The sequence below is a fragment of the Podarcis vaucheri genome, assembly GCF_965113315.1.
Source record: "Podarcis vaucheri genome assembly, chromosome: 1".
In the NCBI taxonomy this organism is placed as follows: domain Eukaryota; kingdom Metazoa; phylum Chordata; class Lepidosauria; order Squamata; family Lacertidae; genus Podarcis; species Podarcis vaucheri.
Window position 1 is genome coordinate 130610881 of NC_138759.1, and position 27686 is coordinate 130638566.

Sequence of the window (27686 nt, forward strand, 5' to 3'; positions counted from 1 at the left end):
ACAGAGCGGAAATAGCGTATCTCCCTTTCCGCTCACAAGACTTCAATAATCAGTGCTGGAATGTAAACAGACATGTGACATGTAACATTCCCACAGATCTGCAGCACGGGAGGAATGGAATTCACAACACCATCGTCCCTGACTGATGGCTGGGACTGATGGGAACTGGAATCCATTGTTATGTGGCAGGACACAGGTTAGGCACCCATGAGGGTAGACTCTTAAGATCAGATCAGCGCCACCCACGTCCCAAAGAGATACAGGTTCAGATTCAACGAACCTGAGATTGAAGAACTACAGGGTTATTATAAAGAAAAGTGTCACCCCAAGCTCTTGTTTATGGTGAGTAGATCAGTCATTCAGTAGAAACATATTGAGTGGCTGAACTGGCCACTAGCATGACTCCCTCAAGTCCATCGTTCTGAACTGCAGGCCCAAAGGAGAGCTCGTGGGAGTGGTTGGGTGCAGGGATAGATAGATGATAGATAAATAAACTTTATTTGCATTAGCCAACGGCCATAGCAACATAAAGCATGCAATATATGCAAATAAAATATATACAAATAGAAAACAACAACAATGGGTGCAGGGATACCAAAGCAGGATGTCAAAAACATCGGAATGGCCATTTTGAGTGCTTTAAAAAATTCAGGTGCAGACTTGCAGCAAATCAGCCTCCCAGGCTTCCTGGCCTCTGAAGATGCAGGGCACACACTGCAGCAAGGAGATGACTTGTCCACGTCCAAGCAAATGCTCATACATGCTTTATATGCAAAGCAGGATGCGTCACTTTGGCCAGGACTTCCCATTGCTTCACCTGACCAGATGAGGGCATAGGTGGCAAATACCCAAAATCTTGCAGCTAGTTCCCCTTTCTGGGCTCAGAGCCCAGCCCCCAAGCCCCCAGATATGGATAACACCAAAGCAAGCCAATTAGCCTATAACAAAGCAAGTGTATGAGCTCATTGCTACAATCACCACCCATTAACTGAGGGGTTATCTTGACTACCATGATGGTGTGTTTGGAGCTCCCAGAACAGTTCACCCTTGTTCAACACATCCATTGTATAAAGGCTATTACAGGCTTTTTGTGATCGTCTGTGCATCCCCTTATCTCACCCGGAAGAGAATTTGAAGTCGCTAAAGACATTACATGAGTTCATTAAACCCTTGTGTTATAGTACATTGACCCATTGTTTCTGCCCCTTGCTAATGTTTCTGAATGACCCGCTGGACACAATGGTTCCCCCCTTCCCTTCTTCAGATAATTGGTAGTAGAGGAAATAGTTCTTCTTTGCTGCATATCCTCATAATTCAGCTGTGGGGAAGTGAGAGAAAATATGTTCCATTCCACGAGAGTCAGAATATGACACGGGCACCCTATGTCATCCAAAAATATCTATCCCTTCGCCTAATCTAATAAAGCACAGAAAAATAGATAAATGCAAGATAAGGCACCCAAGGGCAGTTTCTGGGAACGCAATGGAACACAGGAAAGGATGAGGCCTCCAGGAACTCTTGGGTTCCAGTCCATTGGTTTAAACCCAACATCTCTAAGGCTAAATGAAGGCTTGTACGCACCATATAAAGGTAAAGGGACCCCTGACCATTAGGTCTAGTCATGACCGACTCTGGAGTTGCGGCACTCATCTCGCTTTATTGGCTGAGGGAGCCGGCATACAGCTTCCGGGTCATGTGGTCAGCATGACTAAGCCGCTTCTGGCGAACCAGAGCAGCACAGGTAATGCCGTTTACCTTCCCCTCCAGAGTGGTACCTATTTATCTACTTGCATTTTGACATGCTTTCGAACTGCTAGGTTGGCAGGAGCAGGGACTGAGCAGGGATTCGAACCACCGACCTTCTGATCGGCAAGTCCTAGGCTCTGTGGTTTAACCCACAGCGCCACCTGCGTCCATATATTTAAGGCCTATTTCACCACCCTCCCAAAAGAATCCTGGGAAAGGTGGCTTGTCCCTCACAGAGTTCAGAGGGTTGGATTCAACTAACCCACCCACTGCAACATTCCTTAGATGATAATAGGGTCGTTCTATTCTACATCAGTATCACTGCTGCTGCCTTTTTGTCACATTAAGATTTTTTATTAAAGTTTTTCATGATGCAGACAACCCCCCACTCAAGCCCAGCTAGCTCCAGTGCCCACCCTCAACCCCATAATGTCCTTGCCACCCCACATCCCTCAAGCTCCAAAACCCAACAGGCTGACCTGCTCCTCACCAGCTACACCCTTCAGTTTCAGGGTCTCCTCCAGCCGCCATCTTCTCTTCAGGCCTGACGTGGCTCATTTTCTCCTCCTTGTTTTTACGCAGCATGGCTCCCATCGCAAGGACAGTGGCAGCAGCAGCCCCATTGCCTTGCTCTCCCTTTCTCCTCCAACTTTTCCCGCTACTACTGCTGCTACTCCACTCGTCAGCTGGCCAGCCAACCCAGCTCCCTCCCTTGAATCCGGCACAAGACTCTTCCCTCCCCCCCACCTTCTCCAACTCCCAGGAGCAGCAGCAAAGGTGGCAGCAGTTGAGGAGGAGAAGGAGAATAAGAGAGGTAGCCTCCACTGGCAACTGTCTCTTCCCCCAACGTGTAACCATTTCTGGTTTTGTTGTTGTTTAGTCGTTTAGTCGTGTCCGACTCTTCATGACCCCATGGACCAGAGCACGCCAGGCACTCCTGTCTTCCACTGCTTCCCGCAGTTTGGTCAAACTCATGCTGGTAGCTTCAAGAACACTGTCCAACCATCTTGTCCTCTGTCATTCCCTTCTCCTTGTGCCCTCCATCTTTTCTAACATCAGGGTCTTTTCCAGGGAGTCTTCTCTTCTCATGAGGTGGCCAAAGTATTGGAGCCTCAGCTTCAAGATCTGTCCTTCCAGTGAGCACTCAGGGCTGATTTCCTTCAGAATGGAGAGGTTTGATCTTCTTGCAGTCCATGGGACTCTCAAGAGTCTCCTCCAGCACCATAATTCAAAAGCATCAATTATTTGGCGATCAGCCTTCTTTATGGTTCAGCTTTCACTTCCATATTTCAGGTTAGCGTGCCTCAACAAAGATGGGAATTTAGGACTCTGCATGACAAAGTGAGAAGCTTTGATGGTTTAAGGGTTTTGTGGCAGTCCTGCCACTTTCAGGGCAGTTGGAGTGCTGGCAGAAGCCATTGCAAGGGTTTGTGACTCACCTGGGGTGCTGGCAGAACAAGGGTTTCTGCTGGTGCAATGGATCTTTCCCCCTCTGCTCCCCCTGGGCACCCTCTGAACTCCTTCAATTTCACTCTGGAGGGTCATGAGGACCCCCAGAACAGGGGTGAGGGAAGAGGGGGATAGTTCCCAGGGCCGCCTTATCAGATGCAGTGCCGGGGTGCAAATATCTGCCCAGCATCCCCAAATTACTGCAGATAGTGTTGGGGTAGCCGTAGCTGCGCACTGCCAGCCATCAGGGGTGCAACTCTCCCCCATGCTGCTGCGGGAGAGCAATTCCTGCAGAGGCTTGGGAGTGAAGTTGCACCCCTCCCAAGCCTCCTTGGGATGAGCGCGATCCCCACAGAGGCTTGGGAGGCTTTAGAGGGAAGCTGCGCGCCCGCCAGCCATATGGTTGGCGGGGCGCAGCTTCCTTCCTAAGCCTCTGCGGGGATTGCTCTCCTCCCGAGGAGGCTTGGGAGGGAAGCTGCATGCCCACCAGCCTTATGGTTGGCGGGGCGCAGCTGGCGGGCATGCAGGGAAAGGGGAGGCTGCTGGCAAAACTGTGCAGCTCCCCCACTTGCTGAGGCACCCCTGAGAGGCCCTGGTGCGACGCACCACTAAGCCCTATGGGAAAGACGGCTCTGATAGTTCCTTCTGGCAAGTGGAAATACTTCCACTGGCAAGGTGTGATGGCCTCAGGGATCCCAGCCTGCACAGGAGTCCCTGCCTCCAGAACCAGCTGGGCCGGGGCTGGGGCTTAAGCCTGAAGGACCCTCACCTGTGCTGGATCCTCAGGTGCAGGCACCAGCTGAGTCTGCTCTGGCTCCTGAGGTGATGGAGGACCCATTGCCTGCAGGTGCTCCACTCTCAGCCCCGTCAGGGGAAGAGGAGGCTTCCTCTGGGTCCAGTAACCCTCCAACCTCTCCTGAGCTGCAGAGGCTCAGGGCAGAGAGGCAGAGGAAACTAAGTTCTCGCAGGAGGAGTGCTCGCCTCCAGGCCAGGAGAGGTGAGTCACCTGTGGACCGGGGCTGCCCTATGCCTCGGGGCAGATAAAAGCCAGCCAGCCCCAGTCCCAAGTTGTGGGAACAACATTGTTGGTAGCCTATTCCTGCCTGCACCTTGTCCTGCTCTACTGCCAGAGTTCCTGACCTCACCCGACTCCCTGCCTTGGACCCAGCTTCAGCTATGACAGCCAGCCTCCATACTGCACCCTCGACCTCGGACTGGACTCGGACATCGCCACACAGTTAACCCTCGGGACCAGCACACAAAGTGATCAGAAGTGTGTGGTGCTGAATTCCATCCACAGCTCCCAGGATTCTTGGCGGTGGGGATGGAGGGGAATGAACTATAAATGTGCTTTAAATGTATGTTGCACACACAGCCAAAGTCAGTGTAGCTCCAAGTAGCCAGTCAGAGCACATGTGAGGTCCCTTGATAGCACAATCCCATTCAGCTGTGGACTGGCCTCTTCTGGACAAGATGTGACCTTGCAGGAGACTTTTGGAGCACAGCCCAAGGTAGAGTTCATTAATGTAACGAGGCCTCCAATTTGCAAAGTTAATGCATGATGGTTGCTCCGGTCAAATCAGGAAGAAACCACTGAAAGCTGGGGGGTATTATTACTTCTAGCCACAACCAAACATTTCAAGCGTGACAATGGGCACATTTCAGGTTGTGTACGCAGTTATATATATTTTATTAGTGCATTTGTTTAGGGCTGAGGTGGAAACACTTCTCCAAAGGATATATGCGATTTTGGCAAGCAGATTGAAATAACAGCTGCATGTTGCATGCATGCCTACTAATACCCCACAGTAATATATTCCTCATTAAAAAACTCCACCAGCACTAGAATTCTGAATTAGTCTTGAGTGATTGTATCTCCCTAGGGAGGTTCGCCTGGTGTCTTCGTTACATATCTTGAAGTGCCAGCGAAAGCATTCCTCTTCATCCAGGCTGATGGTGAACTAAACAATCTGTGGATCTTAAAACTGTGTCTGGGTGTGTGTGTGTGTGTGTTGTTTTGTTTGTTATTATGCTATTTGTGTTATGTGTTCTCATTTGGTATGTTGTGAACTGCCCTGTCATCCTTGAATGAAAGGCAGTATATAAATATAATAATAATAATAATAATAATAATAATAATAATAATAATAATAATAAAAAATATAATAATAATAATAATACTACAGTGGTACCTCTGGTTACGAACTTAATTCGTTTTGGAGGTCCATTCTTAACATGAGGTACCACGTTAGCTAATGGGACCTCCTGCTGCCGCCACACGATTTCTGTTCTCATCCTGAGGTAAAGTTCTTAACCTGAGGTACTACTTCTGGGTTAGTGGAGTCTGTAACCCGAAGTGTTTGCAACCCGAGGTGTTTGTAACTCGAGGTACCACTGTAATAGCAGCAGTTGGTTTAGTTGCATGGCTCAGGATAGCTCAATCAGTAGAGCATGAGAATCTTAATTTAAGGGTCATGGGTTCGAGTCTCAAATTGGGGGAAAGATTATTGCATGGGGTTGGACTTGATGACCCTCACGGCTCCCTTCCAATGCTACCATACCCTCCACCATTTCTCCGGTGAAGATAGGGATGTTGTAAGGAAAAGTGGGACATTCCAGGATCAAATCAAAAACTGGGACGGCTTCTGTAAATCCGGGAATGTCCCTGGAAAATAGGGACATGGAGGGCCTGTGCTACAATTCTATGATTCTATTTTTGTTGTTGTTTAGTCGTTTAGTCATGTCCAACTCTTCGTGACCCCATGGACCAGAGCACGCCAGGCACTCCTGTCTTTCACTGACTCCCGCAGTTTGGTCAGACTCATGTTTGTAGCTTCAAGAACACTGTCCCACCATCTCACCCTCTGTCGTCCCCTTCTCCTTGTGCCCTCCATCTTTCCCAACATCAGGGTCTTTTCCAGGGAGTCTTCTCATGAGGAGGCCAAAGTATTGGAGCCTCAGCTTCAGGATCTGTCCTTCCAGTGAGCACTCAGGGCTGATTTCCTTAAGAATGGATAGGTTTGATCTTCTTGCAGTCCATGGGACTTTCACAACGGTTGGGTGTTCTTTCTTGTTTTTTGGTTCTGACAATAACAGCCACAAACGTGCTTCCTGTTGGGGACACTTACCCATATACAAAGTTTCTGCCTGGGCAGTGGAAAATCACAAGCCAATGTGGTGTAGTGGTTAAGAGCGGTAGTCACGTAATCTGGGTAACCGGGTTCGATTCCCCGCTCCTCCGCATGCAGCTGCTGGGTGACCTTGGGCCAGTCACACTTCTTTGAAGTCTCTCAGCCCCACTCACCTCACAGAGTGTTTGTTGTGGGGGAGGAAGGGAAAGGAGATTGTTAGCCGCTTTGAGACCCCTGAAGGGGAGTGAAAGGCGGGATATCAAATCCAAACTCCTCCTCCTCTTCTTCTTCTTCTTCTTCTTCTTCTTCTTCTTCTTCTTCTTCTTCTCTGGCAACCCTCATTCCTGACTAGATCTCTAGGCAGATAGCTCAGCTTTCCATAAAAACTTTCTCCTTCTTTTTCCTGCCTTCCCACACACTCTGATTAAGAATGCTTTGGATGGGGTTTTTGATTTACAGAGCCTTTGCGGGGGGGAGTCATCAATGTATTGTAGGTTGTGCAATCAAATTAATAAATGCCAGATATTTTGATTTCCCTCTAGAAACCAAGAAAGAAAGAAAGCTGCCAACTTTAAAAATGGCCATGAGAGAAATATAATCTTCTAACTATAGGTCTGTCAGACGTGGTGCTCATGTGTTGCACTAATGAGGGATACATGAATCAGTTTAACACCAATAGAATATATTTATTTTGAGTTTGCCAAAAGGCTGGTTTATCTGGAAGCACCTCAATATTCCTTCGCCAGGCCTATTGGCAACATGTGACGATCTGCTTTACTTTTGGAATGGACAGGAATCGAACACACTGGAATGTGATGCAATAACAAAAGAAGTTCGTGGTGAAGGATTAGCTCCTTTCCGCTCAGGCTATTGAGCTATGTGCGCTTTCAGATCTGAAATATTCTGCCTCCGCTTTGCTAGTGGAACAACTGCTACATTTAATGCATGCTCAGCGTGGGAGGGGTGGGGGAAAGGTAAATTTTATAGCTGGGAAATATAAAAGTGGCAGGAGCATGAGAAGTCCATGGGAACATCTCTCCCTAGACTGCGCTAGCAATGACATTCCTAGTGGATAGGTAGATCTTTGGGTAGGTTTTTATATGGCAGAGAACCTATACTCAGAGATCTGGAGTCTGCCAATTTCCACTTTCCAGCTGCTCTGAGAGAGAGAAGACAATGGGAAATGATTTATAATGAATTGAAAAAAATGTTTACAATTACTTTCCGGAACAAACTCCAGGGTCCTTTTTGTTGGAGGATAACCCAGACTGGGGATGTGGGTGGCGCTGTGGGTTAAACCACAGAGCCTAGGACTTGCCGATCAGAAAGTCGGCGGTTCGAATCCCCACAAAGGGGTGAGCTCCCGTTGCTCGGTCCCTGCTCCTGCCAACCTAGCAGCTCAAAAGCACGTCAGAAGTGCAAGTAGATAAATAGGTACTGCTCCTGCAAAGCTTGATGACTAAGCTCTTTAGCAACGAAACATCGGATTACTGGAACAACGTCCGAACACTGAACCACTGGTATATCACAAGTGGACTATTGATTATTGCCTTTGCAATTGTTCAAGATAAAAGCTATTTTGGAAAGAGAAGAAATGAGCACTTAACCACTGATATATTACAAAGATTATAGGATAATGCACACAGTGACTTGCAATCTCGATCACACACAGTCTGTAGTCCGCTGGCAGTAGGAGTACAATATGAGCATGTCTTTAAGTTAACATCTTACATTAAAAACCTGACAGTACCAAACTATCAAAGGCTTTTCACCAAAGTCAGACTAAACGTTTTTCCTACCAGGACAGACTTTGCTCGTGTGCTCAAGACATCGATTCCATAAAACATATTTTGTTGCATTGTGCAAAATATGAGCAAGCCAGGGCTGAACTGATACTACCCTTGCTGGTACCTTTCCGGGGGAAATCAGAGGCTCACTATGTCAGGTTCCTATTGGAAGACCAGACAAATGCTAGAACATTAGAAGTGGCAAAGTTTTTATTGGTTGCAAGAACCAATGATCCCTATATTCTGAACAAAATGCTTGTTTAACCTGGAGGTAGGCTGTATAAATTGTGTATTGCTTTGTAACGATTTGTTGGGTCTCTGGACCGTAATAAAGATTGTTGTTGTTGATATATTACAAGCAAACACTTCATTTACTGCGTTTGCAATTGTTTAAGATAAAACCTATTTGGGAAAGAAACTACTTTTGCGATTTTTATGGATGTTTATTGTTTGTTTATTTACCTTGGTGATATTATCTAGCGTATCTGTCTTGGCAGCAGTGTACCTGGAGCTCTGCCAAGTCTTGTCGCTCTCAGTCATTGGCTCTTCTTTGGTATAAGACCGGCCCCTAAACATGGCTTCCAAGTGGCTTTAAAGCCCCATTGCTTTAAATCATTTCTTCTCACTGAGTCTGGGTTGAAGGAAAAGACACCCACACACTTAAGAGTTCCACAGAAGACTGTTTGCTCTGGCTTGCGGTTACAGTGAATAATATAATCACACCTCTATCTACTGAATCATCCCCAACACATTTTTTCCAGTCGTAAACACACTGCAGAAGTGGAAATATTTGATCTTTTTATAGCAGGCTAGGGTTTGTTGTTTTTCGTCTTGTGTGCATTTCCTAATACTTGGGTATGTGTGGCCTGTAATCCAATTCTCCTCAGAATTAACATGGTGCCCAAGAGCTAGGAGTCTTAAATCTACCTAAAGATGTGACTGAGGTGACAATTTTGGCAAGCTCACAATACCTCCGGAATCTGAATATAAATACACATGAATAATGCATTTTCCAATGCCTCGCTGGCACAGCTTTTCTAGTGGGCAATATGGGATGTGGCACAAGAAGTTGCATCACTGGTATGTGTTGAGCATCTGATATTTGTTCCCTCTCCTCCTCCTGCTGTCATCGGGATAAATCCAGAGGTGTCGTGCCATATTTGCCCCAAAGTTGCCTAGCAACTGAAACATGCCTGCCCTTTCTTTGCTTTGGCACAGCAAAATTGGAGGCTAGTTTTGGACTAGACACAGAGGAAGACTGCAAGGGGTGGGAAGGAAATAAAAGGATGCTGTTTTGTTGGGTAAGGTGAGCGAGAGGGAGGGAAGATCTCACAGGCAATGTGTGCCTGTGCTAGGAAGGTACACCACCTAGAGGCACAGGGGTCCAGTTTAAGCCCCCGGGGAAAAAAAACTGGCAATCCAGCTGCCAATCAGGAGCCAAGGGCTGCTTTTTGCAGAAATGCAACATTGCATACACATAGTACGAGAATTTAGGCGGAATTAGCACCAAAAAGCAGGCAAATTTCCATGAGGGCTTTGAAAAAACCTGAAAACTGTTATGACAATTAGGTTTGGAAAAATGTGCCCATCCCTAGGCTCTGTTCAGCACATTTGAGCACAGAGTTGTCCCCAACAGACTGTCCTGAATTTAGCCATGTCTCGCTGTGGGTTAAACCACAGAGCCTAGGACTTGCCTATCAGAGGGTTGGCGGTTCGAATCCCTGCGACGGGGTGAGCTCCCGTTGCTCGGTCCCTGCTCCTGCCCACCTAGCAGTTCGAAAGCACACCAGTGCAAGTAGATAAATAGGCGGGAAGGTAAATGGTGTTTCCGTGCGCTGCTCTGGTTCGCCAGAAGCGGCTTAGTCATGCTGGCCACATGACCCGGAAGCTGTATGCCGGCTCCCTCGGCCAATAAAGTGAGATGAGCGCTGCAACCCCAGAGTCGGTCACGACTGGACCTAATGGTCAGCAGTCCCTTTACCTTACATATTCAGAAAAGGCCTCTCCATAGATGCGCCATGCATTACATGGCAACAAATGCAGAATTTAGTGCCGGGGCAGTAAACCACAAGCCCGAGGCCAGCTATGGGGCAGCCATGTCCACTTTGGGGTCACGCCCAACATTGACCAGTGGCCCCCTCAGGGCCCGGAAGGTGCCACTTAAGCCCTCAGGACCAGAAAACATTAGCCACCCCTGCTATAGGATAAAAAGGGAGTACCTGTCCTTTTCAGGCAAAGACTGAATAACAATAGCTCAGCAACACTTCAAGCAATGTAGGGATGCTTTCTGGATGAGGGTATTTTGCTATAATGGTACTTCACAGATGTAAGAGAAACAGCACTGAACTGCTTGAGTTTCATCTTCCAGATCCTGAAACTACCCTATAAGCAACAGGAATACAAAGAAAACAAACACTTGTTTCGATCCTAGGGGTGTGGGTTTGCGTCTTGTAGCCTTGTAATCAAATCTTCCCATCTCAATAGCCATAGCTGTCAAGCATCCCTTATTTGGTGGGGCAGTCCCTTATCCCAGCGCCATGTCCCGCTGCTGTCCCTTATTGATGATGTCCCTTAAATAAGCTACTGAAGGTAATGGGGCCCTTTCTATGTCCAGTTGTCCTTTGTCAAAAGCAAAAATTGTTGCTTTTTTGTGTTGTGTGTTTGTGTTGAATATGTGCTATACAGTGGTGCCCCGCAAGACGAATGCCTCGCAAGATGAAAAACTTGCTAGATGAAAGAGTTTTCCATTTTTTGAGTCGTTCCGCAAGACGAATTTCCCTATGGGCTTGCGAGTTTGTTTCATTTTTCTTAAAGCCGCTAAGCCGCTAAGCCGTTAATAGGCGCTAAGCCGTTAATAGCCGCTAAGCCACTAAGCCGCTAATAGCCGTGCTTCCCAAGACGAAAAAACTGCAAGACGAAGAGACTCACGGAACGGATTAATTTCGTCTTGCGAGGCACCACTGTATGGTAATTTATGGACCTAATACGTATCTAAAGCCATTTGCACGCAACAAAATATGTGTTTTATCAAAGTAATTGTTGATCCCTTATTTTGGCTGCTGATCCCTTATTTTCGAGGCTGCTGGTCCCTTATTTTCAAATCTGTAAGTTGACAGCTATGTCAATAGCTGAGATTTACCATGAATTATTGTTATCTCATTCATTCCCACATCCTTTGTGTCCATAATATAATTTCTCACATAAGCAGACTGAGGATATCGAAGTCATGGCATAAGACAATTTAATAATTGGGGGGAGGGGGAATTGCAGTTGAAACAAAAGAAAAATTGTACTAGTATGAGTAACCTTCCACAAGGAAAATGAAATATAGTTTTGCAATAGGTCCCACTAGTCCACTATTTTAGAATAGAGATCCCAGCTGTCTTGTAACCATAGCAGCACATCTGCTCTGTTAAAATATACTGTGTCTATTTATTCACAATGCTGCTCTAAACTCTAACAGACAGACAGCGCTGTGAGCTCTTCAACACTGAATCTGAACCACTGAATAATCTAAATGCATCCAATAATTAAACCAAGAAGCTGGATTATTTCTCAGTGGCTGCTCCTTGATCACCTGAAACAACCATCCTAAGCATACCATTGTTAAAAGCGTATCTCTCTCTTCTGCTTAAATCCTTTGACAGCCCCTCGAGTCAAAGGAAATGTGTGGATCTAAAAACCCACTTGAGATTCTGACACATCCCATAGAAGATCAGGAAAAAAACCCATTCCTTCCTGGAGCTTCTCTCAGCAACACCCTCAACCCTTTCTCACCACTAGCTGATGCCACAGGACCCAATCTGAGGTGAATGAGCTCTCGCTGTGCCCCCAGGAAGGAATATGTTAGTTGTGGGTGAACATATCAGACGACACAGCGATTCTTCAAACAGCTCTTGTTTATTCACAGGCCAGAACAGAACTGAACTGAAGGGTTCATTCAGCCTGCTTATATAGAGCTGCAGTACAATGTCTAACTGTAACAATTTCCTAAAACTATCCAATCACTGAACGTCACTTTCGATCCCTTATTTGCATAACTATCATAGCTGTCAAGTGTCCCTTATTTGAAGGGACAGTCCCTTATTCCAGTGCCATGTCCCTTATTGATGGATGTCCCTTAAATGTCCCTTAAATGATGTCCCTTAAATTTCAAAGGAAGCAGCTCCTCTCCCTCCCTCCCTGCCAGCCAGGGAGGAGGGAGGCTCCAACTGTGTTGCTTGGCTGTGTTGCTCACCCAATAAGAAGTCTAAGAATGACTGGGGGTGGAGCTTGCATGTGGAGCTTGTGGAGCTTGTGTGTGGCTAGTTAATGCAAGCTGAGGGGGCTTTTGAATGCTGGGTGCCATTTTGTTGCACGTGCTGCTGCAAACTTTGCAGTGCAAAGCCAGGCCGGGGAGCCATCTTAAGTTGAGGCTGCATAGGCCTTGTGGTGCATGTGATTCAGATTCTATTCAGTTGAACCTCTGGTTACAAAGTTGGTTGGACAGTGTTCTCGACGCTACCAGCATGAGTTTGACCAGACTGCAGGAGGACAGGAAGACTGGAGTGCCTGGAACAGGTGAGGCTGCAAGTCCCTTATTTTCAAGGCTGCTGGTCCCTTATTTTCAAATCTGTAAGTTGACAGCTATGATAACTATCTACAGTATCCCCCTGCTGGCCCAGGGTGAGAATTTCAGTACATAACGGAATACATCCCTCTGTCTTGAATATTCTGACATTCAGCAAGGACTTGGAGCCTGTGGCTGCTGTTGCGTCTCCTAACATCCTTTTTCTGACTTCTGGGGTTGGTTTCAATCCCTTTTTTACTGGTTTACTTCCAGTCCACCCAAGTTGGAGACCGGAGTGCTTCCTGGCTTTTATTCCCTCCGTCCTCAGAAAGAAAGAAACGGATCTCTACATTTGCACATCCAAGGCAGCATAAACATAGTATAAAGTGACTAATTTAATACTGCTTGTAACGAAATCCAATTAAAAGAATAATATACTTGGGGCAGGGGGAAAGAAATCGACTCGGTTACAACACTTCCCTAATGGCCTTCTGGAGAGTTCTCTTCCTCTTCAGGATGAAACCAGACCTGTCATTATTTTAAATTACTTGCTGCATTCTCCAGTACCCAGAATCCTCGTCTGCTCCAATAATTGCAAGTCACTGTGCGCACAGTACGAATCAAAATGACTGGGAGATTTTTCTCTGATTTCCCAATTTTGGAAGGCATATTTCCCTTCATTGTGTTCTGCAGCCGACAGACGAAATTACCTCGATTAGCATGGGCATTAAAATACTGAGGAGAGGAGACATTACAAATGATGGATTTGGGCATGTGTCTGAAGTGGTAGCAGCTCCTCCTAAAACGTGCTACTACCTGGGGCTGGTAGAAATTGTTTTCAAAAAACACTTGGGCTGCAGGGCTGGAGAAGCACAAGTCAGCAACGCTAATGCTGTCACTACTGAAACAAGGTTGTAAGAAAAAACTACCGTATTTTTCGCTCTATAACACGCACTCGACCATAACACACACGTAGTTTTTAGAGGAGGAAAATCCGTAGGCATGCCACCCGTAGGCATTTCCTCCATAACACGCACAGACATTTCCCCTTACTTTCTAGGAGGAAAAAATTGAGTGTTATGGTGCAAAAAATACGGTACTCCTGTTCCCTTATGGGGTATCCAAGAGCCCGTATAGAGACCTTAAGTGGGTTCCCTATTGGTAGGAGAAAATAACAGAGGCCAACCAGAGAATATTGAGAAGCAAAGCAGCTAGTAAGCCTGTTCTTTATTGAACTGTTGCAACAGGGTGCCCGCCCCACGCAGAGGAGGGAGGAGGAACCCAGAACAATGGTGTGCAAGCCCTTATACAGACTTTTGAAATTGCCCCTCTGTCGCTCAAGACACCCCCCAATACATCATACATACATCACAGAAGGGGCGGTCTACAGCAGAATCCTGTCTGGCAGGAAACCTGTTAATGGGTTTACCTGGACAGCCTGGACATTATTTTGTGATGGTAAATACTTAGTATCCGAATCTCTTACTCATATTGTCCAAAGACAATTGGAAAGCTTTCCCCATTTCCTTCCTCCTCGCAGAGAAATATTTGAGGTCAATTTGGGAGAGTCAAAATGGCTTCAGGATTGTTCTGAACTATTTCAGACATGTGCTTTATATACTTATGCATGTGTTTGCCTGGTACATTTATGAACATTTACCATATTTTTTGCTCTATAAGACTCACTTTTTCCCTCCTTAAAAGTAAGGGGAAATGTGTGTGCGTCTTATGGAGTGAATGCAGGCTGCGCAGCTATCCCAGAAGCCAGAACATCAAGAGGGATTGCTGCTTTCACTGCATAGCAATCCCTCTTGCTGTTCTGGCTTCTGAGATTCAGAATATATTTTATTTCTTGTTTTCCTCCTTCAAAAACTAGGTGCGCCTTGTGGTCTGGTGCGTCTTATAGAGCAAAAAATACGGTATTTTATATTCTAGACCCTATAATTCTCCTAACAGTAGCATGAATTTCAAGAGGCACGTGTGAATTGAGGGGGGCTTCACATTTAAATGCCGGCCAAACCATAGCTGTCAACTTTCAGATTTGAAAATAAGGGATCAGCAGCCTCGAAAATAAGGGATCAGCAGCCTCACCTGTCCCGGGGACAGTCATAGAATAATAGAATCATAGAGTTGGAAGAGACCACAAGGGTCATCGAGTCCAACCCCCTGCCAAGCAGGAAACACCATCAGAGCACTCCTGACATATGGTTGTCAAGCCTCTGCTTAAAGACCTCCAAAGTAGGAGACTCCACCACACTCCTTGGCAGCAAATTCCACTGGCGAACAGCTCTTACTGTCAGGAAGTTCTTCCTAATGTTTAGGTGGAATCTTCTTTCTTGTAGTTTGGATCCATTGCTCCGTGTCTGCTTCTCTGGAGCAGCAGAAAACAACCTTTCTCCCTCCTCTATGTGACATCCTTTTATATATTTGAACATGGCTATCATATCACCCCTTAACCTCCTCTTCTCCAGGCTAAACATGCCCAGCTCCCTTAGCCATTCCTCATAAGGCATCGTTTCCAGGCCTTTGACCATTTTGGTTGCCCTCCTCTGGACACGTTCCAGTTTGTCAGTGTCCTTCTTGAACTGTGGTGCCCAGAACTGGACACAGTATTCCAGGTGAGGTCTGACCAGAGCAGAATACAGTGGCACTATTACTTCCCTTGATCTAGATGCTATACTCCTATTGATGCAGCCCAGAATTGCATTGGCTTTTTTAGCTGCCGCGTCACACTGTTGGCTCATGTCTACAGAATATCTAACAATCCGGGATAGCAGTGGGAAGCAGCGGGAAACGGCGCTGGAATAAGGGAATTTCCCGCAAAAAAAGGGAAGGTTGACAGCTATGGGCCAAACTGTATTTCTCTACCCTTCTCAAACTGTAGTCAAATCCTGAATTTCCTTGGGCTGGGGGCCTACATTGCTTCCCTACCTTTGCTGATGGCAGTTTGAGTGCTTTGGACGATCCATTTATTATGCCACTCTCAGAATGAGGCTAAAGTTCAGTCCAAGTGCAGCTAAACACTGCCAGGCACAATCATTTCAAATTCCTCTAAGATTTGTTGGCGAAAATTCCCTCAAAATTCCTGCTGGCTATAGCGGGGGTCCAAGTTCTAAAACACTGAAGTGCAACCGTTCCCATTAATGAATTATTGCTATAGTTTCCCCTCTTGAGATCGCCAAATAACATGGTCTGTATGATGCCAAGTCTTTATTGCTATAATATTCCGAAGTTGATGAGGACATTTATTGTATGGCCTGTGTACTCCATCTGTTGGTGACAGATGTGCACTGCATTCTAAACAATTCTTGTTGCTATATTGGATCTATTAAGGCAGGAATCGTACAAGCAGTACATTGTTTTCTTGGTATTCGCACTCTCTTAAACTTCCTTTGCAAGGAACTCTTAAAGCAAGAGTCTGTTTCTGTTCTGGATTTATTTGGGCTTGTTCTGAATGTTGTTGCCTACAGTGATGATCATACGCAAAGCTGTCAACTGTCTCTTATTTGGCGGGAAACTCCCTTATCCCAGCGCCGTGTCCCGCTGCTGTCCCTTATTGATGAAGTCCCTTAATTTTCCCAGGTTTCAAAGGAAGCAGCTCCTCTCCTTCCTCCCTGCCGGCCAGGGAGGGAGGGAAGCTCCAACTGTGTTGCTTGGCTGCGTTGCTCACCCAATAAGGAGTCTAAGAACGACTAGGGGGTGGAGCTTGCATGCCTTGTACCGATCAAATCGGCTGCGTTGCCTGGGGACTCGCCTTTGCTCAGCGCTTCCCAGCGGAGAGGTGACGGTGGTTTTCCTTGCTGCATCCCCTTTGCTGGGTTGTTGCGCTGTGGGAACCACCACTTGAGGCTTTGTTTGGCTGCTGTCTGGGCTTTCTGCCTTTGGCTTGGAGGGGCTCAGAAGTTGAACATACCTGTTCAGGGAAAATCCCTTATTTTGGCTGCTGATCCCTTATTTTTGAGGCTGCTGGTCCCTTATTTTCAAATCTGTAAGTTGACAGCTCTGATCATATGTTTCAACTAATTACCCAAATGCTCTTTTGCATGGAGCACTGTGCAGTCACTTCTTTTATAAACACAGTTTAAAATGCCCTTGAGACTGTCCCCTCCTCAACAGCAGCCATTATTGGCACTTTGATATAAGATCCATAAATCTGACATCTTGGATTTCAGCCATCCTAACTTAAGAACAAGTTGTTGTTTGTTATCGGTATCGTGACTTCCTAAATACAGAATCTGATGGGGCTGTTAGTTGACTTGTTTTTTCAGCACAGACCACTGAGCAGAACCCCTTAGCCCCATTTTTAAAGGAGGGGGGAGCAGGCTAGTTAGGGGACTCAGGGCAGGCCAGAGGGTACCCTGCTCTGTCTTCCAACTAGGGATGGGAAATAAATTTGGTTCAGTTCTCATTTTAATGCCAATCTGCCTAACTCACACTTCCTGAAACAATATGTCAACCAAGCCATAGACATCCTTCAAATACAATGGACGCTCGGGTTGCGAACATGATCCGTGCGGGATGCATGTTTGCAACCCGCAGCAGCGCATCTGTGCACGTGTGGGTTGCGATTCGGCTCTTCTGCGTATGCACAAAACGTGATTTAGCGCTTCTGCGCATGCACGACCCCCAAAACCCGGAAGTAACCAGTACTTCCGGGTTTCGGCAGGTCCGTAACCCGAAAAAGCACAACCTGAAGAGTCTGTAACTCGAAGTATGACTGTACATGTGTTACTGTGTGTGAGAGAGTTGTTAGGGAGGAGTGGTACCTCTGGTGTGGTCTTTCTGGGGTAGTTTGTAAACCCTTGGTCCCCACCCAGCACTCAGCTCTCACCTGTGGCTCCTAGAAGCTGTCAGCATGTGGCAGTGGCCACAATCCCGGAAACAGCTTTGGCTGCCCGACTAAACTGGGTGAGGGTATGAGACACTATGGGCCACTGAGCCTCAAGTGACAGCAATAGATTCAGAAGGACCCCCAAGCTACGTATTGGCTCCTTCAAAGGAAGTGTAACCCCATCAAGAGCAGGCAATCTCCCATCCATCATGTCTAGGGATCCACCGACTAATAGCCATATCTGGATTGAGCTTCAGTTTATTGAATCAAGACATAAATATCTGGTCATCTCTTTTAGAAAACAGACTAAACAATATTATTTTCAAGTACATGATCATTTACAAAATAGAAGACAAGTCAAATGAACATCAAAAAGTGATTGGTTGTATTGAACTTTTGACAGCTTTGAATGGAATTTTCAGGTGACAACTTTGCAAGAAATGAATGTAAGCCATTTAAATTTGGATTCATCTTCTGTATCTGTAATCCCTTTTCAAAAATCTATGTAAATAGCCATTTATCACCAATAATTAAAATTCAGAGTGGGATGCAATAAGGCTGCTGGATGTCCCCTCTGCTGTTTGCAATTTGTTTAGAGCTTCTTGTCAATTAGGTACGGATGACTAACCAAATTTCAGGAATAAAACATAGTAATACGGAGTGTAAAGATTCTTTATATGCAGATGATGTACTTTTCCTGACTAATTTGGAGAAATCAATTAATACAATGTTTAGTACATTGGATATGTTCAGTAAAGCTTCTGGGTATAAAAATTAACATCTATAAAATAAAATCATTTCTTCTGAGAACCAATATTCTAATTAGGGAAAGAGCAATTTTCAGTGAGAAGCACACCCATATAATATACAGTGGTGCCTCGCAAGACGAAAAGAATCCGTTCTGTGATTCTCTTCGTCTAGCGTTTTTTTCGTCTTGCGAAGCAAGCCCATTGACGGATTAGCGGATTAGCGCTATTAGCACTTTTAGCGGCTTTTAGCGGCTTATCTGCTGATCGGATCAGCTGATAAGCGGCTTAGCGGCTTGGAAAAGGGGGGGGGAAGGAAAAAAAACCAGCAGGAACTCGCAAGACATTGTTGTCTTGCGAAGCAAGCCCATAGGAAATTCGTTTTGTGAAGCACCTCCAAAAAGGAAAACTCTTTCGTCTAGCGAGTTTTCCGTCTTGCGAGGCATTCGTCTTGCTGGGCACCACTGTATAGGCATCTGGATACACTGAGGCATGAATATACTATAACTACAAGCAGCTGACATTGCAGGTGGAGAAAGAAATAGAAATATTATCAATACTTTCTTTTCTGAAATATTCATAAACTTAAACATAGCAATAAAAGTACAAAAAATATTTTATTTAATTTCCCCCCTCTATTTCTTTCTTGTTCTTTAAGTATTTCTCTTCATACACTTTTCTTCTCTCATTTACTCATAGGTCTATAATATTTCAACAGATCCAAAAATGATACCAGTTGTTAAGGAAGTTGTTAGAACAGCAACAACACAAATCCAAAGAGTGAGTCACAGTGTGTGTGTTTCGAAATTGGGAGAGATATGTTTTAAATGCAATAATGTCTACGGGTAGTCACAAATTATTCTGAGTGATTCTGCCATTAAAGATCAATTTATGGCGAAACAGCAGTTTCCTGGGCTGAATGAACTGATGCCTGCAAAAAACCAAAGCGCTCTAAATGGCTTTCCGTGTTCTTATTTCCGCCACTGACCAGCTTCAGCTAATTATTTCCAAATTCAGAGTCACTGAGCAAATATTTGCTCTATTACCTCACCAAATTGGCCCTGTCCTGATTGCTTCATTCCGGGAACGAATGTGGCTTTCTCCTCATGCTTTAATGTGACCATAATTGCTTTTGGGTCTGGAGGTCAGAGCCCAGTAATCCTCAACCATACAGAAATAAATTTCAATTCTAAGGATTGATTCTATTGATTTGCCTCTGAAGCCCAGAACCTAGCTTGCCCCCGTGAACACCCGATGTTTAGTCTTAGATTACATGCAGCACAATAAATTGAATGTGCGCACAGCCAAAAGCGCACCCAAGCTCTGGAGGATTTGATTTAACTGTAGCGTAAGCAATGCCATACAGGGACGCGGGTGGTGCTGTGGTCTAAACCACTGAGCCTAGGGCTTGCCGATCAGAAGGTTGGCGGTTCGAATCCCCGTGACGGGGTGAGCTCCCATTGTTCGGTCCCTGCTCCTGCCAACCTAGCAGTTTGAAAGCACGTCAAAGTGCAAGTAGATAAATAGGTACTGCTCCAGTGGGAAGGTAAACGGCGTTTCCATGCGCTGCTCTGGTTCGCCAGAAGCGGCTTAGTCATCCTGGCCACATGACCTGGAAGCTGTCTGTGGACAAACGCCGGCTCCCTCGGCCTATAGCGCAAGATGAGCGGCGCAACCCCAGAGTTGTCCGCGACTGGACCTAATGGTCAGGGGTACCTTTACCTTTTAAGGAATGCCATAAACCTTCTTGGTTGGCAATATGGTAGCCAAATGTGATGCTGTTCCCAGCCTGTGTGGCTAATTCAGGGCCGGATTTAGGTCTGATGAGGCCCTAAGCTACTGAAGCTAATGGGGCCCTTTATATGTCCAGCTGTCCTTTGTCAACAACAAATTGTCACTGTTCTTTTGTGTTGAATATATGCTACATGGTAATTTATGGACCTAATACGTATCTCAAGCCATTTGCACATAACAAAATATGCATTTTATCCAAGTAATTGTTGAACTGGAATGCAATTAAGAAGAAGTATATTAATAGTGAAATACAATTAAGAAGAAGTATATTAAACTAGTGCAAACCAGTAATATTTTAGGGAGCAGGATAGCAGGTGGGGCCCATTACTTACATCAGAGGAGCCTACACAACACAGAACACTGTTGCTGTATGTAGGTTTTATTTTATTGGTTTTTTATCTTATATTTTGAAAACGTACATCCAGTTCCCCCCCTCCTTTAATTTTTTTGGAGGCCCCCAAGAGAGTGGGGCCCTAAGGCTATAGCTTATTAAGCTTATACCTAAATCCGGCACTGCTAATTGTCAGAGATGATGGTACCTTCAGCATCTGAAGAGCACTATAGTGACTATCTCTGGTCTAGGGTTATGTATATGTGTCTCTGTCTATCTAACTATCTCTGATTAATTTCAATTCTTGTTTTGTTATTAAATGAATTTCTTGCAGCACCATCTCCCCCCCAAAACTGTGCTGGGTAACACTCTAAACACAAGTGGAAATATATAGCATTGTCTTTTATTCCAACACCAGCTTTTTGGAGACTTGTTGACGTTGATGTGTTATACAATTACCCAGGGTATAGTGCCACCTATATATTATCTTTCCTTTTTTAAAAAAGATTCTTGAATCTTCGATATGCTGATTTCACAAGCACTTTGTGCCATATAGGGGTCAAAATTGTAACCCAAATCCTTTCCCCAACATCTTTTTTTTTTGTAATCCTGTTAGATCTCCTGCATCTAATTTTGCCAGTATTCTACACATTTGGGTAAATCTGTCCTTTGGCATTAAAGTTACGTGCCACAATCAAGTTTACAAATGACGTTAATTCTCGTCTTGCTTGCTGTTTAACGATACCATTTTACTATAAAGGAGCTAACTTGTTCAAACTATGCACTCTAGCTCATTTAACATTCCTCAGGATTTCTTATCCTTTTCTTAAGTTGGCCATTATTATAGAAATCCCTAATGCCACATAATCCTTTTATTGGCCATTAAAAAGAAAACATGGGTTCTATTCTTGCCATAGAAAAGATTTTAAAAGGGAGTAAATGGGGACTGGGTAGGAATCAGTTGCTTCCGCCTCGATTTGAAAATTGCAACTGTAGTTTTGAGGAAGGGACTTTGTAAGCAATATAGGGGGAGGCCCCCGACACGGAGCTGCGGTTGAACTGTTTTTGTTCTTCCCCACTTGCATTGCAAAGACCAGATGCTTAATGAGATAAAAGGATGATGATGAAGCCATAATGTCGATGTGATGTATTGAGATAATGGTTTCCTGAGTTCCAGGAGCTGTAGTTTTTCTCTGACAGATATTGATACTATGCTGACAGTAAACTGGATGTCATCTGCATTTAGCTGATCTGTTTTTATTAACCACAGGCACGTTTCACCCATAAACCCGGCCTGCTCAGTTCCTGGAGAAATCAATTCAATGCTTATCTGTACGTAAAACGTGAAAAATTGGCTTTGCACATAGTCTGCTGTGAAGATAAGAGGCATGCTGGATTAGGCCACCAGCACATCTCGTCCAGCATTCTGTTCTCACAGTGGCCAACCACATGCCTGAGGCAAGGACTTATAGGAAGGACCATGATGCAATAGTCAGGTTCGGATTTAGGTTTGATGAGACCCTAAGCTACTGGAGGTAATGGGGCCCTTTATATGTCCAGCTGTCCTTTGTCAACAACAAATTGTCACTGGTTTTTGTGCTGAATACATGCTATATGGTACAGTGGTGCCTCACAAGACGAAATTAATACGTTCCGCGAGTCTCTTCGTCTAGCGGTTTTTTCGTCTTGCGAAGCAACCCTATTAGCGGCTTAGCGGATTAGCGCTATTAGCGGTTTAGCGGCTATTAAAGGCTTAACGGCTATTAAAGGCTTAGCGGCTATTAAAGGCTTAGCGGATCAGCGGCTTAGCGGCTTAGAAAAAGGGGGGGAAAGCGGAAAAAATTGGAACACTCGCAAGACGTTTTCGTCTTGCAAAGCAAGCCCATAGGGAAAATTGTCTTGCGAAGCAGCTCAAAAACGGAAAACCCTTTCGTCTAGCGGGTTTTACGTCTTGCGAGGCATTCATCTTGCAGGGCACCACTGTAATTTATGGACCTAATAGGTATCTAAAGCCATTTCCACATAACAAAATATGTATTTTATCCAAGTAATTTTTGCAACCTGTTGTCTTTGTCCATGGAATTTTCCTGGCAGGGATACTGGAGTGGCTTGCCAGTTCGTGCTCCAGGTGGATCACGTTTGGTCAAAACTCTCCACTATGACCTATCCATCTAGGGTGGCGTAGCTCATAGCTTCTCTGAGTTATTCAAGCCCCTTCGCCACAGCAAGGCAGTATAGTTAAAGCTATGGTTTCCCCAATAGTGATGTATGGAAATGAGAGCTGAACCATAAAGAAGGCTGATCACAGAAGAATTGATGCTTTTGAATTATGGTGCTGGAGGAGACTCTTGAGAGTCCCATGGACTGCAAGAAGATCAAACCTCTCCATTCTGAAGGAAATCAGTCCTGAGTGCTCACTGGAAGGACAGATCGTGAAGCTGAGGCTCCAATACTTTGGCCACCTCGTGAGAAGAGAAGACTCCCTGGAAAAGACCCTGATGTTGGGAAAGATGGAGGGCACAAGGAGAAGGGGACGACAGATGATGAGTTGGTTGAACAGTGTTCTTGAAGCTACCAGCATGAGTTTGACCAAACTGCGGGAGGCAGTGGAAAACAGGAGTGCCTGGCGTGCTCTGGTCCATGGGGTCATGAAGAGTCGGACACGACTAAATGACTAAACAACAACAACAATTGTTGTAACCAGTCCATGTACAATGTAGGCACCCTATATATAGAAATGAGCAAACCAGTGATATTTTAGGGAGCAGGCTAGCAGGCTTACGTCATAGGAGCCTACACAACACAAAACACTGTTGCTGTACTTAGGTTTTATTTTATTTGCTTTTTATCTTCTATTTGGGAACTGTACATCCAGTGGTTTTTTTGCTTTTATTTTTTGGGGGCCCCCAAAGCGAGTGGGGCCCTAAGGTATAGCCTGTTTAGCTTGTACGTAAATCTGGCACTGGCAATAGTACTCTCCTCATTTGTTATTCCCAGAAACTGGTCTTCAGAGGCATATTGTTGCTGATATTGGTGGCAGAGCCACGGATAACCTTTTCTGTGATTTTGTCTACTCATCTTTTAAAGCCTTTCAAGCCAGATGCCACTGCTAACTACCCCAAATTAAACCTGTAGCGAACCTACCACAGGGTACCCCAATTAACTGAATTTCTAAATCACCACAGGCTTTCTTTAGGGGTTCTGGGAAAACTCAGTGATTTGGAGTCTTAACACAGAAGTTGAACAAATAAGAATGGCTTTGTTTACCGAATAAAGTTGGCAAAACAAAGATGGGTCAGGAGTTGTGTTCTTTCACAGTTGTTGTATTAATTACACTAAATCTGCAGATGCTGCAGGCGTTGAAACAAAGTAGTAGTGCACAGCTTCTCTTGAACTTCAGTTGCTAAAAATCAGTTGGTACACTTCAGGTAGATGTTCAGGTTTCTGGAACAGGTGGTAAAATGCTTGTCTCCGTTTCTGTTGCTTCACTCTTGTTCCTTTACTTAGTTATGACAGGTGGTACAGTTAAATACAACTTCCTTCATGGATTGCGATGAAGGAAGGAGATGGTATAAAATGACTAACCCAGGAGATCACACCAGTCCCTCCTTTTAGCAGTTTCAGTCAGAAAACTTGAGAGACAAAGTACAAGAAAATACAAAATAAGAAGCCCACTTTATTGTCCTCCCTACTAAGCCCTTTTCATCCCTTTAAAAATATTCTGTATTTTGTTTTTCGAAATATCTGGAAAGAAATAAAAGGCTCTTCTGTGACGCAGTATTTAATCGGGACCCGCCATTATGAGACAGACTATGTTGCAGAGATTAATAGCCATAGGGGGAGGCGAGCCATTACTTTGTTATCATGTTTTTATTTTAAGTTCGACTTGGCAAATCTTCCCTGGAAAGGTTGATGTGTGCAACTTGTCTGGAAAAATTAATGAGCAAACGCCTAGATTCTATTTCATCGGAACTGAAAAAGATGGCGTCTGCCACCCGAGGAGGACTTTTGGATGGACTCAGCTTAAATAACAGCGCGTGAAGATTTATTGCAAACAAAAGACTTACCAGCTTCAAAAAAAGGGAGAGTCATACAAAGTTCACACAGAAGCATAATATTGTTTACTTTAACTCACCTGTGGAAATAACTCAGAGGCTATTAAGAAGAAGAAGGAAATAACAAGAAGATTGAAAGATGGGACTTGTGAACACTAAAAGCAGCAGAAATATGAGATGATTAGACCCTACTGATCTTGAAGTATGGGAACCCCCAACAAAAAAATATAATTTGGCAAAATATTTGGACTTTATAATATGTATTGGTATAATTTGGAATAATTAATGTGATGCGATTGGATTTTAAAATGGAAAACTTAATAAAAATTATTATAATATATATATATTCTGTATTAGGGATATGGAGTCTCTCGATGCTGTTAAACGGCAGCTCCTGCCATCCCTAAACAGTGGTCATGCTGTCTAGGGCTGATCAGCGTTGGACTCCAACAATATCTGGAGAGTCACAGTTTCTCCACCTTGCAGGTGTCAACAGCAGCAGTCTGTCCCACACGCTCACTTCACTTAACATGGGCAAAGTTTAAGGCAACTAACTCTACCACGGAAGGTTTACTGCAGCACAGCTGCATGAGCCAAAATGAACTTCAATTCTTGGCTCAAATTTGACAGGGCATCCTAATACACATTGCGATTCAGAAGCATAGCTGTCAAGCGTCCCTTATTTGGAGGGACAGTCCCTTATTCCAGCGCCATGTCCCGCTGCTGTCCCTTATTGATGGATGTCCCTTAAATTTCCCGGGTTTCAAAGGAAGTAGCTCCTCTCCCTCCCTCCCTGCCGGCCAGGGAGGAGGGAGGCTCCAACTGTGTTTCTTGGCTGCCTGGCCCACCCCCCTCCAGCCTCCTCTCACCAGCCTCAGCCCCTGGGAGCCCCTCCCCGCCGGGACTGGCGGGAGCCTTGGGCCCTTCTGCCACCATCCTCCTCGTGGCTGCCGAACAGAGCGTCTCTGCCTGGGGCTTCCCCTCTGCCTGTCACTGCCGCTCCCACTAGGCCGTACTGCGGCTGTGCTGCCGAAGGACCCGGATGAGATGGGCAGCCTGGCGCGGCCTATGAATTGCTGAGGAGCCTTGAGAGGAGAGTGAGGGCAACCATAGAGAAAGCAGTTCAGAGAGAGGAGGAAGAGGAGGTGGCGGAGGCGGAGGCGGAGGCGGAGGCGGAGGCGGAGGCAGGTGTTCCAAGGGCTACAAGGGAAGGACTGCAAGCGCTTCTCCCATAGATTTGTAGTGCTAGACTAGCATAGATGGTCTGATCTGCGGGTTTACTTTGGGCGCTATTTCCCCCCCTCCTCCTGCCCCACCTGATGGAATTGAGAGCTGCAGATGGAGCACGAGAGAAAAGATACAGAACTGCAGCAGCACCTTCGTAGCTTGGACTTCGTTTTGCGCGAAAAGTGGTTGCTGCTTGTAGTTATTTAATTGCAGTGTTTCATTGGCTGGTGTCTTGAGCAGCAACCTCTGGAAACGAAGGGCTAAAAACCGGCGCTGCTCTCCAAAATTATCTGGTCCCTTTTAACTTCGTATTTCAGCTGGTTGACTAAAATCCCCTATTTTGGCTGCTGGTCCCTTATTTTCGAGGCTGCTGGTCCCTTATTTTCAAATCTGTAAGTTGACAGCTATGCTCAGACGCTCCGAAACGTTGCTTGAAGCCTTGCTACTGAATCTCCACCACTGTTTCCATAAAATCACATGGTGCTGGTATAGGGACCTTAGTTGCTTGTGACCTCAGAGTCTTTTCCGGGATACTCCATTCCATTCCCTGTCCCATCCCCTGCATGCTGTTATTGTATTGCTGGTTTGGCCTCCCCATCCCTTAGGATTCTTTTATTGTTATTATTATTTCTACAAGTCTCAGGGGTCTGCCAAGACAGCCAGAACCTCCCTCTTGTTCCCATTTTGGCAGTACCGTATTTTTCGCCCTATAGGATGCACCGGCCCATAGGACGCACCTAGTTTTTTTGGGGGGAAATCAAGGGAAAATTTTTTATTTCCCCCCCAGGTTTGCGCAGCCATCCCCAAGCTAGAAGAGGGAGACGGAGCGCTCCGTCTCCCTCTTCTGCCTTCAGGGACAGCTTGCCCTGCTGTCCCCCAAGTTTGTGGGGCTGGCGGGGGGAGAAGCAAGCTTGCTTCTCCCCCCCCAGCCTCCAGATCAGGTCGGGGAATAGCGGGGTGGCGGCGCTCCGCCACCCCCCTATCCCCCGAGGTTGTGGGGCTGGCGGGGGGAGAAGCAAGCTTGCTTCTCCCCCCCCTGTCAGCCTCCAGATCAGGTCGGGGAATAGCGGGGTGGCGGCGCTCCGCCACCCCCCCTATCCCCTGAGCTTGCGGGGCTGCAGGCTGCTGCCCACAAGCCTTGCGAGCCCGCGGGGCATCCCGCCGGGCTTGCAAGACTTGCGAATAGCTTCCTGAAGCCTTGAGAGTGAGAGGGGTCGGTGCGCACCGACCCCTCTCGCTCTCCAGGCTTCAGCGAAAGCCTGCATTCGCCCCATAGGACGCACACACATTTCCCCTTCATTTTTGGAGGGGAAAAAGTGCGTCCTATAGGGCGAAAAATACGGTATATGGAATGGCCCTTAGATAACTGAGTTTGCTGTTGGTATATGACAGGTGTCACAAACTTTTTGCTCTCCAGATGTTACTGAACTACAACTCCCGCCATCCCTGGTGATTGGCCATGTTTGTTGGGGCTGATGGAAGTTGGAGTCCAGCAATGTCTAGAGAGCCAAAGACTCCCCATGTTGGCTACCATAGCCATCTCGGCTGTAAGTTAGGAGCCTCCTCAAGGTTTGACCTCCATATCCTGCCTCAATGCAGATTAAAACGGCTGGTTTATCGTTATTTGTGCTGACAGAACAATTGAGAGATAATCTGCGTGGAGGCAATATCAGGAACACACGTGATATGCACACCTTTCACAGTTTCGGTATGACATGGGGGAAAAAAGTGTGCCCTCTATATTTAGGAGTGGCTATTTGTGAAGAAAATGACACAATGGTGATTATCAGTGACAGAGATCGCAATGAAAGCGAAACTAAGGTAAAAATAAAGTCGGAAATATTGATGATCGATGGCAGAACGCAAAAGCATTCGTTTGTGGTTTATGTTAGAAGCAGAGCAACGGTAAAGAACTGAAATCTACAATGGTTAAAAAAGCAAATATTGAGCCATTTCCCAGTGAGTTGACCTTCAACATAGGTGAGCAGCATGAAACAATTGCCAGCCATATCTGTCAACCACAGGGACAGCCCTACCATT

General features: G+C 45.7%; 1 protein-coding gene across 2 annotated transcripts in view; it reads left to right on the forward strand.

Annotated features, from left to right (window-relative positions):
- The first annotated feature begins 267 nt into the window (after positions 1 to 267).
- CTLA4 (cytotoxic T-lymphocyte associated protein 4) overlaps positions 268 to 27686 on the forward strand; it is a 39305-nt gene continuing 11886 nt past the window's right edge. Inside the window, exons 1-2 of one of the 2 annotated variants that reach the window (XM_082209763.1) lie at positions 268 to 342; positions 18939 to 19019. In XM_082209763.1, coding sequence (XP_082065889.1) covers positions 340 to 342; positions 18939 to 19019 — 84 coding nt within the window. In that variant the 5' untranslated portion in view covers positions 268 to 339. The remainder of the gene's footprint in view (positions 343 to 18938; positions 19020 to 27686) is intronic. The other variant, XM_082209764.1, reaches the window with a different exon arrangement.